The sequence below is a fragment of the Pogoniulus pusillus genome, chromosome 2 (genome assembly GCF_015220805.1).
Source record: "Pogoniulus pusillus isolate bPogPus1 chromosome 2, bPogPus1.pri, whole genome shotgun sequence".
Classification (NCBI taxonomy): Eukaryota; Metazoa; Chordata; class Aves; order Piciformes; family Lybiidae; genus Pogoniulus; species Pogoniulus pusillus.
In genome coordinates, this window is record NC_087265.1 from 46,764,051 (window position 1) to 46,778,636 (window position 14,586).

A 14,586-nucleotide genomic window follows, 5' to 3' on the forward strand; every position below is an offset into this window, starting at 1 on the left:
CTCCCTTGGCACAACTTGAGACTGTGTCCCCTTGTTCTCTTGCTGATTGTCTGGCAGATGAGACCAACCCCACCTGGCTACAGCCTCCCTTCAGGGAGCTGCAGACAGCAATGAGCTCTGCCCTGAGCCTCCTCTTCTGCAGGCTGCACACCCCCAGCTCCCTCAGCCTCTCCTCACAGGGCTGTGCTCCAGGCCCCTCCCCAGCTTTGTTGCCCTTCTCTGGACACCTTCCAGCACCTCAACATCTCTCTTGAATTGAGGAGCCCCAAACTGGACACAGGACTACCCTGAGTCTGTGGTATTTTTATTGGCTTTGACAATAAAAGGTCATCCCTGAGTCTCCTCTCCTAAATCTAACACCAAGTAGGAAAACTAGCATCTCCTGCTGTGGCCACAGTGTGCTTTGCTTTCAGAGGCTCTAACACAGGGATGCCAGTCTGTTTGAGAGCTGAGGGCTCTCTGAACAAGTTTAAGATCTATGGAAGGCAGCTGACATTTTCTAGCTTGAGCTCAGAGTTCTGGATGGGCAGATAAATAAAAATTTATGAGCTGAATAGTACCAGACCTTTTAAGCAGTGTTTGTAAGCTCTTTGGGATAGGGACCTTGTCTTATGTGCCATTATGATGGCTGACACAGCTAGGTTCTGATACAGCATTGGGCTTAGCTCATTATTATATCATTTTGTTTTTAAACTGCAGTATGTTGCCAGGAGTTTGATAACCAGGTTTGAATATAATGAGAATTCTTTCTGCTCTGGTGCTCAAGAGCTCATATCTCATAGACAGCAAAAAGCCAAATAGGCAGTAATGTGAGAAGTGAGGGTACTGACTTCACAATCGTGTCAAAAATCCTCTCAGCTGATCCTTTTGTTCCCTTTATTCATCCTTGCAAGGATTTATTATCATTCCTCCGTGGAAGGCTGACTGGTATTTGTAGAATCAAATAGCTAATCTTTGGATACCTTTAGCATGCATCAAATCTGTAGAGAACTACCAAATCACAGCCTACTAATTTTTCCCTCTATTCTCTGTCAGTGCTTTCGTAGCTTTCCACCATTCTATTTTTCACCATGTCCTATTTCACTAGGAAAACAAAGGAAATCTCTGTTCATGTATAATTCTTTCCTTTTTGGGGGGGAAAAAATATCCTAAAATATTTGTCCGATTTTTTGGGGGGGTTTGTTTGAACTTCTAGACAGAAGATGAGCCAGCAGTGTGCCTAGGTAGCCAAGAGAGCCAATGGCATTCTGGCCTGCATCAGGAACAGTGTGGCCAGTAGGATGAGGGAGGTTATTCCTCTGCACTCAGCACTGGTCAGGCCACACTTTGAGTCCTGTATCCAGTTCTGGGCTCCTCAATTCAAGAGAGATGTTGAGGTGCTGGAACGTGTCCTGAGAAGGGCGACAAAGCTGGTGAGGGGCCTGGAGCACAGCCCTGTGAGGAGAGGCTGAGGGAGCTGGGAGTGTGCAGCCTGCAGAAGAGGAGGCTCAGGGCAGAGCTCATTGCTGTCTACAGCTCCCTGAAGGGAGGCTGCAGCCAGGTGGGGTTGGTCTCTTCTGCCAGGCAAGCAGCAACAGAACAAGAGAACACAGTCTCAAGTTGTGCCAGGGGAGATCTAGGCTGGATGTTAGGAGGAAGTTGTTGTCAGAGAGAGTGATTGGCATTGGAATGGGCTGCCCAGGGAGGTGGTGGAGTTGCCATCCCTGGAGGTGTTGAAGCCAAGCCTGGCTGGGGCACTTAGTGCCATGGTCTGGTCGATTGGCCAGGGCTGGGTGCTAGGTTGGACTGGATGATCTTGGAGGTCTCTTCCAACCTGGTCAGTTCTATGATTCATAGCACTCAAGGTTGGATTGAGAATCTCATGAGATGCAATGTTCTGAGAAAACCCTGATACTTCTGATTCCACTATGAAAATGATCTATAAAGCCATTTTTTTCCTGAAGGAACTGCTTCATGTTTCCCCATGCGTGTAAATATTGCAAGTGACAGTTAGTTGATTAGATACACAAAATATCAAAAGGTTTGATGTCCAGATGTTTTAAGAAAATTTAGAATGAGATGATTCTTGGGATCCTCAAAGTGCTCAAAGGTTGGACTGGATGATCTTGGAGGACTCTTTCAACCTGATTGATTCTATGATTCTATGATAATCTGAGTGCATCTCATAAAGACATGAAATAGGTAAGGCCTATGAGGAATATAAAACTTCTTATAGGCTGGATGTTAGGAGGAAGTTGTTGGCAGAGAGAGTGATTGGCATTGGAATGGGCTGCCCAGGGAGGTGGTGGAGTCACCATCCCTGGAGGTGTTCAGGAAAAGCCTGAATGGGACACTTAATGCCATGGTCTAGTTGACTGGATAAGGCTGGGTGCTAGGTTGGACTGGGATCCTCAAAGAGTTCAAAGGTTGGACTGGATGATCTTGGAGGTCTCTCCTAACCTGGTTGATTCCATGACTCTATTCTTTAAGGTCATACTTTAAAGAAATGTCAATGAATAAAACTTATTCTTCCTAAGAAGATTACAAATATATCAACTTTGCAATGAATTCCTTCCAAACAAAACTGGCATTTCATAGCAGAGAAAAGATCACAAAGAAATTAGAAGATGTTCCAGCTCATAGGCAATAGCACATTAGTCTGGATACTTTAGTTTTCTGTCTGAAACATTAGACAGCTTTATTACTTGGTAATTGGAAAGCTATATTGATCTATGCAACAAACTTTGCAATTATCAAAGCACTTCTTAATGGAAGAGTTCTTAAATTCTCCAAATAAAAAGACAAGGTACTTTTAGAGCAGTTTCTTTCCTGCAGGTTACATATATTGCATATGAATCCCAGCTATCTGAATTTGCTTCTAAATTGTGCAGGCATCTGATATTTTACCTTCCTTTCTCCATGGTCTGTTGGCTTCTTTGACTCATTTCTTTTTAAGCTAAAGCTTTTTGTAAATCTAGTTTAATTGTATTTCAGATGGTAACAACCTTTCCAGTGGCTCTTCTTCAGGTAAAGCTATCTTCTAATCTTCTCTCTACCCAAGTCCTTTTATTGTTCTGTTCTGGTTCTACTATTTCAGGAGCTTATTACAGTTTATACCCTTCCAGAAGAGCGCAAGTCACAATATGGCTCTGGCTCCCACTCTCTGGATAATTATTACAGATAGAACTGCTAAACTGTTAACATTTTATAGCATTGTGTGACATATAAAATCCAAATGTACCCAGACTTTCCAGTTTATTGCCACTGAAAGTCCTTGTGTGCAGAACATAAACAAGTTTCGGGCAAAACACACTGCTTCATTTGGTAGGGGTGCATAAATCCAGTGTTAAAACATAAAGAGGACTCCTTCAGACTTCCTGTCTCAGAAATAAAGATCAATATCTTTTATTCTGTTCAGTCCAGCAAGCAAGGTGATGAAGGGATGAGAATTTCCTGTGCACTTGATTTAATAGATTGTCCCTGGAGGTGTTCAAGAAAATCCTGGATGAGGCACTTAGTGCCACGGTCTAGTTGACTGGCTAGGGCTGGGGGATAGGTTGGTCTGGATGATCTGGGAGGTCTCTTCCAACCTGGTTGATTCTATGATTCTATGATTCTATTATTCTAAGAGTTAATTTTTTTCCAGCTACCAAAAGCCCACCATATTCTCAGCAAGATAACAAAACACTGATCAATACTACCTCTATAATATTTGTTATGACAGTTGCTGGTTTATCTTCTGGCTCTTATTTACTTTTTTTCTTCTTCTTTTCCACTTTAATTATGTCTAAGAAATATAAAGCAAGAAGTAATATCTTTTCCTGAGACAAATGTGGTGGGTTGGGAACTTCCACCCCCTTAATTAATTAACCAGACTAGCTGAGATCATAGAATCACATCGCCAGTCAAAACATCCTTCCCTTGTTCTATAGTATTGGCTCCTGACAAACACAAGAGATTTTCTTGCTGAGAGTGCTTAAAAAATGAACAGGTGCCCTCCCCCCCTCAAAATCAGTAGGTAATAGAGAAAGAACAAGGTGCAAGAGGAGGCAAAGAATTGTAGAACCAGTCAAGGGTGGAAGGGACCACAAGGATCAGCCAGTTCCAACCCCCCTGCCATGGGCAGAGACACCCTGCCCTAGAGCAGGCTGCACACAGCCTCAGCCAGCCTGGCCTTAAAGACCTCCAGCCATGGGGCCTCAACCACCTTCCTGGGCAACCCATTCCAGCCTCTCACCACTCTCATGCTCAACAACTTCCTCCTCACATCCAGTGTCATTCTCCCCACCTCCAGCTTTGCTCCATTCCCCCCAGTCCTGTCACTCCCTGACAGCCTAAAATGTCCCTGCCCAGCTTTTTGTAGCCCCTTTCAGCTCCTGGAAGGCCACAAGAAGGTCACCTGGGAGCCTCCTCTTCTGCAGACTCAACAGCCCCAACTCTTTCAGTCTGTACTCACAGCAGAGCTGCTGCAGCCCTCTGAGCATCCTGGTGGCCCTTCTCTAGACACTCTCCAGCATCTCCACATCCCTCTTGTAGTGGGGGCTCCAGAACTGGATGCAGTACTCCAGGTGGGGTCTCAGCAGAGCGCAGTAGAGGGGGAGAGTCACCTCTCTCGACCTGCTGGCATGGAAGATAAAGCTACAGTTACAGCAAAGCTAAATTTACAACCTATATGCAAAATATATGTACATGTATTTGCAAATATATACAATTTAGAACTAATACAGAAATCCAAGCTTTCCACCTGGACAAAGAAAGCCCAGAGGGGCCAGTGCCACCCTCTCTCTCACCATGACAAACAAAGAGAGCCAGTTCCCGAAAGCCAAGAAGAATGATTTGTTTATACATTGGCTTTTTGTACCTGTTAGCAAAGCAGTGAATGGTACAGACTTCATGATTAATTTCCTTTTACAACCAATACCCTGCTCATTCAGATTCTGCCCTGAACTTGCAGGAAAGGGCCAAGTCTTTCTAGACTATTCCAATAAGCCTTAAACTAGCACAACAACCAACAACTTCAGCCTTTTCACAAACACATTGTCACTCCTATCATCTCAGCATAATGAATAAGACCTAATAAAATGACATCTCAATCAAAAGTGGGATGAAAAACAGACAAGGAAAAGTACAGATTCATATTAACATCCAAAGGTACACCCATGGGTAGATCCTGAGAACATTGTTCAGACAGGTCAGCCCCACACATTCCCTTCATTTCCTTCCTTTCACATTTTGCTAGACTACCTCAGAGGCCTCAATGTAGACAGAAGTATCTGGAACATTATTCTCTTAGTCATGCTAAACAGTAGCTTTTGAGAGATCTATAGCCTGAAGACAAAAATATGCCAGCACCAGCACAGAGAAAAAATAACTTCCTCACAAAAGAGCATAAAGATTGCTGTTAATAATATACATACAACTCAAGTGCAAGCTTGGGTTTTAGAGAAGTCTAAAAGAGGAACTGAAATGCCCAGAATTAATGTGGACCATACCAAAACTGTATGCAGTATCTAAGATAATATATTTAAGTTTCTCTAGTTAATCATAGAATCAACCAGGTTGGAAGAGACCTCCAAAATCATCCAGTCCAACCTAGCACCCAGCCCAGTCCAATCATAGAATCATAGAATTATGGAATCATACAATCAACCAGGTTGGAATGAGACCTCCAAGATCATCCGGTCCAATCTATCACCCAGCCCTGTCCAATCAGAGAATCGTAGAATTATGGAATCATAGAATCAAGCAGGTTGGAAGAGACCTCCAAGCTCATCCAGTCCAACCTAGCACCCAGCCCTGGCCAATCAACTAGACCATGGCACTAAGTGCCTCAGCCAGGCTTTGCTTGAACACCTCCAAGGACAGCCAGGTGGGGTTGGTCTCTTCTGCCAGGCAACCAACAGCAGAAGAAGGGGACACAGTCTCAAATTTTGCCAGGGGAGATCTAGGCTGGATGTTAGGAGGAAGTTGTTGGCAGAGAGAGTGATTGGCATTGGAATGGGCTGCCCAGGGTGGTGGTGGAGTCACCGTCCCTGGAGGTGTTGAAGCAAAGCCTGGATAAGGCACTTAGTGCCATGGTCTGGCAGATTGGACAGGGTTGTGTGCTAGGTTGGACTGGATAAGCTTGCAGGTCTCTTCCAACCTGTCTGATCCTATGTTTCTATGGTTTTTTATATTTGTGTTTTGTGTTCATGTTTTTGTACATCTCAGCAAGCCTATGAGTGCAGTAGATGTCACCACTGTTTCCTTTTCACAGCCTATCATCTAATTTCTCTCACTAAAATATGCCACTTAGCCTCAAACTAGCACAAAGCAAGACTATTAAGTACTCTTATTAAGATAGTGGAAGTTTTTTTCCCCCTACACTTGTTATGGTAGTAGTTTTGTTAGGAAGAAATGATTTCCTTGAATTCTAAACATGTTCTCCTTTGAGGTCTCAAAACATGAAACGGAATTTTTAAAGGCTTTCAAAACACAAGAAGAGTTATTTGGATTTGGGTTGCTGGAGATAACTGCAGAGAGTTTAGAGGTGTTGGTTTTTTTTCTTGCCTGTAATATATTTTTGGACTGAGTCCTACAACTGAGAAGCCTTAAGAGTTAGCTGAGATGGCAGAGAATAAACGTGACCGAGATGAACACATTTGCAAATGACTTATTCAGTGAGCAAGGCAAGGTTTGAAAGGAGGAGGTGGAATGCAAGGCTGGAATTGTGACTGACTCAACTGCTTTCCTCAGCTGCTCTTAGCAAGCCACAATTATACAAACCTCTGACTCAGCATTAAGAAGGATTTAGCAATCTAACCTTCAACTTCAATACAACACAAGGATTTTCACATAGCTATGTCTAGATATTTATAGTAAATAGCTAGTTGCATCTCCAATGTGTTTTAGGATTGTAAGCCAAGATAAATGTACTCTGCCATCATATCTACACAATGCAGACGTTGTCTGCTTCCAAACAAAAGATTTTATGCCATAAACAGTATGCCAGAAAGGCTTCCACTGACCCTGCTAGCTTCAACTGGCACAGGAGGCCTGAGGCCATGGATTTTGCTTCATGACAAATTGTATTACTACTTAGCCGAGCAAGGAACTGTAATGTAAGCTAGACAAATTCTGAATGGGCCTCCTGATAGCTTTAGCAGCTGGATTGCAGGAGAATAGAATAGAATCAGCCATGTTGGAAGAGACCTCCAAGCTCAGCCAGTCCAACCTAGCACCCAGCCCTAGCCAATCAACCAGACCATGGCACTAAGTGCCTCAGCCAGGCTTTGCTTCAACACCTCCAGGGACAGCGGCTTCACCACCTCCCTGGGCAGCCCATTCCAATCCCAGTCACTCTCTCTGACAACAACTTCCTCCTGACATCCAGTCTAGACCACCCCTGCCACAACTTCTGACTGTGTCCCCTTGTGCTGTTGCTGCTTGCCTGGCCCAACCCCACCTGGCTACAGCCTCCCTTCAGGGAGCTGCAGACAGCAATGAGGTCTGCCCTGAGCCTCCTCTTCTGCAGGCTGCACACCCCCAGCTCCCTCAGCCTCTCCTCACAGGGCTGTGCTCCAAGCCCCTCACCATCTTTGGTGCCCTTCTCTGGACACCTTCCAGCATCTCAGCATCTCTCCTGAATTGAGAAGCCCAGAACTGGACATAGTGCTCAAGGTGTGGCACTGTGTGAAGGGGACAGCAGAAGGTCCAACACAACATATAGCTCATAATCTATTCATCAAAAAAGAATAACATTACTCCTCTTCTAAAGGATATTCAAAGAGACAAAGAGATTTTGGAGACCATTTCTTACACTTTATAGAAGGATAACAAAAAAGCTACTCCTTTCACTTTGCAATTTCAAGAACCAAAATCCTGACTGAGTATTCTTTCCAGCTGAACTGCAGTCAGACAGCTAAATCAGTAATGCAGTACAACATAGTCATATTATCTTGGTGAAGCAGAAAAGACCATCTGCACCACCATGAATATGACTACAATAAAGTGCAAGCAAAAAGCCCCTAACAGTGTCTAATGCCAGAAAACATTGTGAATGGTATTTTTAAGAAGTAGAGTATAAATGATGAGAGGAAAATCATGGCAGGTTTCACTTTTGCTGCAATACATCTTCAACATTGGTTTAGAAACCGGTTTACAACTCAGTTCTGTGTGCATCTTAAAATAATAGGGGCTTTGGTTTTTTTGTGTACTTCACTGATTCTCTGGCAAATCTGGCAGCTCTTGCCTTGGATAGGTCCACTCTGATATGGGTCAAGACCTGGCTGGAGGGCTAGGCCCAGAGAGTGGTGGTGAATGGTGCCACATCCAGTTGGCAGCTGTCACTGGTGGTGTGCCCCAAGGATCAGTGCTGGGCCCAGTCCTGTTTGATATCTTTATTGATGATCTGGATGAGGGGATTGAGTCCTGCATCAGTAAGTTTGCAGATGAGACCAAGCTGGGAGCAGGTGTGGATCTGTTGGAGGGTAGGAGAGCCCTGCAGGGGGACCTGGACAGGCTGGATGGGTGGGCAGAGGCCAAGTGCAGGGTTCTGCGCTATGGCCACAACAACCCCAAGCAGTGCTACAGGCTGGGGACAGAGTAGCTGGAGAGAAGCCAGGCAGAGAGAGACCTGGGGATGATGGTAGATAGTAGCTGAAGATGAGGCAGCAGTGTGCCCAGGTGGCCAGGAGAGCCAATGGCATCCTGGCCTGGATCAGGAAGAGTGTGGCCAGCAGGACAAGGGAGGTTCTTCTGCCTCTGTGCTCAGCACTGCTCAGGCCACTCCTTGAGTGCTGTGTCCAGTTCTGGGCTCCTCAATTCAAGAGAAATGCTTCAGGTGCTGGAACGTGTCCAGAGAATGGCAACAAAGCTGGTGAGGGGCCTGGAGCACAGCCCTGTGAGGAGAGGCTGAGGGAGCTGGGGGTGTGCAGCCTGCAGCAGAGGAGGCTCAGGGCAGACCTCATTGCTGACTACAACTCCCTGAAGGGAGGCTGTAGCCAGGTGGGGTTGGTCTCTTCTGCCAGGCACCCAGCAACAGAACAAGGGGATACAGTCTCAAGTTGTGGCAGGGGAGGTCTAGGCTGGATGGTAGGAGGAAGTTGTTGGCAGAGAGAGTGATTGGCATTGGAATGGGCTGCCCAGGGAGGTGGTGGAGTCACCTTCCCTGGAGGTGTTCAAGCAAAGCCTGGATGAGGCACTTAGTGCCATGGTCTGATTGTTTGGACAGGGCTGGGGGATAGGTTGAACTGAATGATCTTGGAGGCCTCTTCCAGCCTGGTTGATTGTATGATTCTATGACTACACAACATGTATGGATGCTTATATATTTATGAATGCATAATATTTATGCATTCCATTGCTAAAGATTGTAATGTATTAGGAGTGGGGGGTCATTTATTTATAGCTAGTATTATGCACTCTGCTTGTGTGGGCGGGAAACAAAGCTGATTGCCACAAGAGGACACTAACAGGTGATACTTTCTTCTTTCCTGTAGGCAGACTTTTTGGGTTCCGCTTACCTGGGCTGAGACTTCTCACGTACCGGAAGCAATCCTTACCGCAGGAAGACCCTGACGCAGTGATCATCGACTCATCCAAGCACAGTGATGACTCAGTGGCAATGAAGCACTTTAAATCACCTACAAAAGAAAGCTGCAGCCCTTCAGAAGTGGATGATACAAAAGCACTGATCCAACCCAGCACATGTTCACCTTTGGTTAATATATCAGGACCTCTCGACCATTCGTCACCTAAACAGCAGTGGGACAGACTTTACCCTGACATGATACAGACAAGTAATCCACTAACCCACTCCAGATCAAGGGAAAGCATTTGTAGTATAAGAAGAGCATCTTCAGTACATGACATAGAAGGCTTTAACGTCCATCCCAAGAACACTTTCAGGGACCGTCATGCAAGCGAAGGTATGGTAGAAAGTCAATCATTACTCTTTGATCTACTAAGAAAGAAATCATTGCATTTTTTTCTTAGCCATTATCATCCCTTTTAAAGCAAAGTTTTAATCAGATGTATTTGTTCAAAGGTGCAGAAAAAATATTAAGGGCTCAAATATGCTCAAATATTTACACTAAGTATTGCTTTTCGTGTCTAAGCAGACCATTGAATTCATGGGGGCTTGCTTTTTGAGCACCACCTGCCTCTGGTGTTGGGGGATAGCAAATTTAAGTCAAACATTCCTAAAGCTATTGTTAGCATTTGGAGAGCAATCACAGAATCATCCAGGCTGGAAAGGACCTGGAGTGGTGGAGTCACCGTCCCTGCAGATGTTCAAGAAAAGCCTGGATGAGGCACTTGGTGCCATGGTCTAGTTGACTAGATAGGGCTGGGTGCTAGGTTGGCCTGGATGATCTTGGAGGTCTCTTCCGACCTGATTGATTCTATGACCTCTGAGATCATCAAGTCCAGCTGTTTCATCACTCCACCGAGTCTGTCACTACAGCATGTCCCCAAGTACCAGATGCACATCCAGGGATGGCAACTTGCTGAGGCTGCACTCAATGCCTCTGTCCGTGTCACCCACAAAGATGTTGGAGACAGGGAGACTGAGAAACTGGGAAAACACTTTAGTGGACAGGTATTTGAAAGGCCTGCAAAGGGAGAGCCACTCTTGAAACTGTGTGTTGCAGAAAAAGAGGCACACCTGCAATACTTCTGCAGCTGCTGGTCGTCTAACGACTTGAATTGCCTTTCTATTCCAGGCAGATGACAAGGAATCTATGGGAAATAGTTTGAGATCTAAAAAAATATCCATCATGGAAGACTGTGAACAGATTCATAAAATAGCAAATACCAACTAAAAAAAGGCATTTTTATTTTCAGTGATTGTCTGTCTTCTGTTCACTGACTGCAAGTGTCAAATTCCTTTAAGTTCTCATGCCTTTTGGAAGGTCTACATCAGGAATTCTTTCCTTCTGTACATTTCCTAGTATGTAAGTCTGAAGTCTTCTCTGCCACCCATCCATCAGCTCCATCAGCTGGGTGTCCTTCCTATAAGGAGGGCTCCAGACCTGGATGCAGTACTCCAAGTGAGGTCTCACCATAGCAAAGTGGCAGAATCATCTCTCTGGATCTGCTGGCAGTGCATCTTTAGATGTGATTGCCCTCTGTGCTGCAAGCTCACACTGTCTCCGCTTCATTTTCATGGCCCTCATCTGGATCCACTCCATCAGCACCCAAATGAACTCTTAGAACAGCAGAACTAGTTACTCCCAGAACAGCAGAACTAATTACTCCTTCCAGTTTCTCTTCCTATATAAAATATAATGGATAGGTACTTCCTTTCTCCTTTCTGTTTCTTTTGGTATCCATTTTTTTCAGTTCAAACATGATAACTCAGTTAAATCCATTCTAAACCATATGATTTTGCTGTATTCCATGTTGACATCCAAGCCAATATTTCAAAATCAAAGATTTGGGGGCAGAAGTCACCAAGGTTTAACCTTGGCCTGTCTTTTACACCGTTATGTGAGCTTCACCTTGGGTTCAACTTCCCTACACATTGAAACTAACCTTTCAAATAAAACACCTCTAAAGATATCTGGTTTGACAATTTCTGTTTTCAGAACTTATTTTCACTGATGGACTTCCCAATTGCAATTCCCACTTCAAGTAAGTGATATGATGAGGGAAAGAAAAAGTAACAATGAGTTTGAATATTAAGTATCTTTGGGTATGGTGGAACACAGCTCAAAGAGAAATCACCACACAATTAAATACTTGCTGTGAGAAGGAGCAGAAATTTCATCTAGGAGAAGTCAAACATCCATTTGAATTTCTTTGACCACTCCCATGATGCAAACATTTATAGTGCAAATAGATTGAACTCTGCCACTCTGATTTCACTCTGTAGAAGCTAAAAACCATGATGCAAACTTTTATAGTGTAAATAGATTGAACTCTGCCACTCTGATTTCACTCTGTAGAAGCTAAAAACCATGATGCAAACTTTTATAGTGTAAATAGATTGAACTCTGCCACTCTGATTTCATTCTGAATAAGCTCAAAATATGAATTCAAACATTTATAGCATAAATAGATCGAACTGTGCCTCTCTAATTTCATTCTGTAGAGGCTCAAAAACATGATGCAAACATTTATAGTGCAAATAGATTAAACACTGCCACTCTGATTTCATTCTGTAGAAGCTCAAATACATGATGCAAACATTTATAGTGTAAATAGATTGAACTCTGCCACTCTGATTTCATTCTGCATAAGCTAAAAAACATGATGCAAACATTTATAGTGTAAATAGATTGAACTCTGCCACTCTGATTTCATTCTAAGCTAAAAACCATGATGCTAACTTTTATAGTGTAAGTAGATTGAACTCTGCCACTCTGATTTCATTCTGTGTAAGCTCAATACATGATGCAAACATTTATAGTGTAAATAGATAAAACACTAATTTCATTATGCATAAGCTAAAAAATAGGATGCAATCTGCCCCTAAGTTTAGGCCATACATGCACATTCTCAAAACACAATAGAAAAGAAGACATCACTCAGAACTGAGTTGGAGTTAATAACCATCCTTGATGCCATCTGCTTCCAAGCATATTAGAATTTGGCTTTTTATGCTGAAAAGATGTTTAAATTTAGCCAGAAACCCCTGCTTGCCTCACTCATGAGCCATAAAACCCTTTTCTTGATATAGAACAATCCGTGCAAGTTAGGAATCAGCCTAAATCAGCCCTTCTGGACTCACAGATTCTGAGCAAATGCAGTAGATTCTACACCAGAGAATGTTAAGCCCCAAGTAAAAGTAAAGCACAATAAGTAAGAGCAAACTGCTGTCCCTCTGGGCTGAATTCTTACCTAAGGAAGTATAAGGTATAAGATATTTCCCATTCCATTCTAATTTTGTTTGTTGATCTTAATCATTTCAAAGTTTCTGGAAATAGCTAAAAACTGCTCCTCTGTTTGAAAGTGCAGATCACTATTAAGGTTCTTTTTCCTCTTCTCTTTCAGTTCAAATAACATTAGGCATAACAGAATTCTGAGGTAGTGGCGTTATTTAGCTCAGTACTAACTGCAGTAATTCACCCACAGTCAAATTTATCTTTTTGGAAGATAACACAACTGGAGGTGTTGAAGCAAAGCCTGGATGAGGCACTTAGTGCCATGGTCTAGTTGACTGGACAGGGCTGGGTGCTAGGTTGGACTGGATGAGCTTGGAGGTCTCTTCCAACCTGGTTGATTCTATGATTCTATTATTATATGCCAGGGAGCTTTGCTAGTGTTATCTTGCAGAAAGACATCTGGGAGCTGAAGAAATGTTTCAGGTTTGCCTTTCTCCTCAGCATTTCTCCAGTATCTACTCAGAACAGGGCTGCTCAGCTTACTGCCATAGTAAAAGCTACTCTTCCTGCAAGCTTTGAGCAGGCACAGGACCTAAAGGTCTGTGCAGGGCCACCTGTACAGCCCCACACCCCATGCAGCCAGCAGGCCAGCCTACCTGTCTCACTGCGGGTGCCTCTGCCTTAATAATTACATGTAACTAATTACCACATCATAGGTAACAATTCTGACCTCCAACCCAGTGCCTTGTAACTTGAAAGGAAAGTTGGCTAAAGCTAGTCCTAATACCCACTAATTTATTTGCCATTGGAATGGGCTGCCCAGGGAGGTAGTGGAGTCACTGTCCCTGGAGGTGTTCAAGCAAAGCCTGGATGAGGCACTTAGTGCCATGGTCTGGTTGACTGGATAGGGCCGGGTGCTAGGTTGGCCTGGATGATCTTGGAGGTCTCTTCCAACCTGGTTCATTCTATGATTCTATGATCCAATTGTCAAAGCAGCTTCAGCTTGACTTAAAAGAGCAGATAAAGGAATCAGAGAGGAGCAAAACTATTCCTATTGGAAACACATACATGTTTTGAAGCAATATTTTCTACCTTTGCTGATATAGATTTTAGTTGTCCTTTATTTTTTCCTCTCTTTTTCTTCACTTTATTATGCTGAAAACCAGACAATGGTCGCAGTGTCAAAGGTAAAGTATACCTCTAGACTGTCCCTTCCAGTGTTTCCAGCAGCCACACTTTTTGGCATGTCACTTTGCCTGCTGTATGAAATAATCAAATGCAACATTCTCATGCTGATCTCTCTAGGACCAGGTGCAGAGCTGAAATTACAGTTGTTAAAGACATAGATCTTCCCTTCACTGTTGTTTGCAATCACTACCTACCAATCCCTGGAAAAAGTGAAGGCATAGTTAAGCAGTGATTTGATTTGTTAATTCAAACAAAGCAAAGGAAGGGAAGGAGATAGAAAGCATCACAGTTATTTAACTCAGTGCTGTTGTCCTCAGGCAGGCAAAAGCTTCTAATGAAGCTACCAGGAGTTTTACCTGTGAAAGGACATAGAAATGGGGGGGAGAGCACTAATGTCATAATGTGCTTATTTTTCAGTTAAGTCTCTCAAAAATAAAATAATTGGTAGTCAGGAGCCTTGTGGAAGTATCTTCACTTATTCCTATTTTGTCTCCTTAAAACTAGTTTCACGTTCCTGGATGGCAGGGGGTATGGTCTCAAGCTTCCTGTAGTACTGAAATGTGCATGCATGAACTTCATTGCCAGTTTTTATGTTCAACTAATGTTCAGTGCC

At 43.6% G+C, this 14,586-nt stretch overlaps 1 protein-coding gene across 3 annotated transcripts in view; it reads left to right on the forward strand.

Annotated features, from left to right (window-relative positions):
• Window positions 1-14,586, forward strand: part of KCNH7 (potassium voltage-gated channel subfamily H member 7) — a 212,292-nt gene that overhangs the window by 117,861 nt on the left and 79,845 nt on the right. The window contains exons 4-6 of one of the 3 annotated variants that reach the window (XM_064164067.1): window positions 2,974-3,006; window positions 9,459-9,887; window positions 14,478-14,501. In XM_064164067.1, coding sequence (XP_064020137.1) covers window positions 2,974-3,006; window positions 9,459-9,887; window positions 14,478-14,501 — 486 coding nt within the window. The remainder of the gene's footprint in view (window positions 1-2,973; window positions 3,007-9,458; window positions 9,888-14,477; window positions 14,502-14,586) is intronic. The other 2 variants (XM_064164073.1, XM_064164079.1) reach the window with 2 other exon arrangements.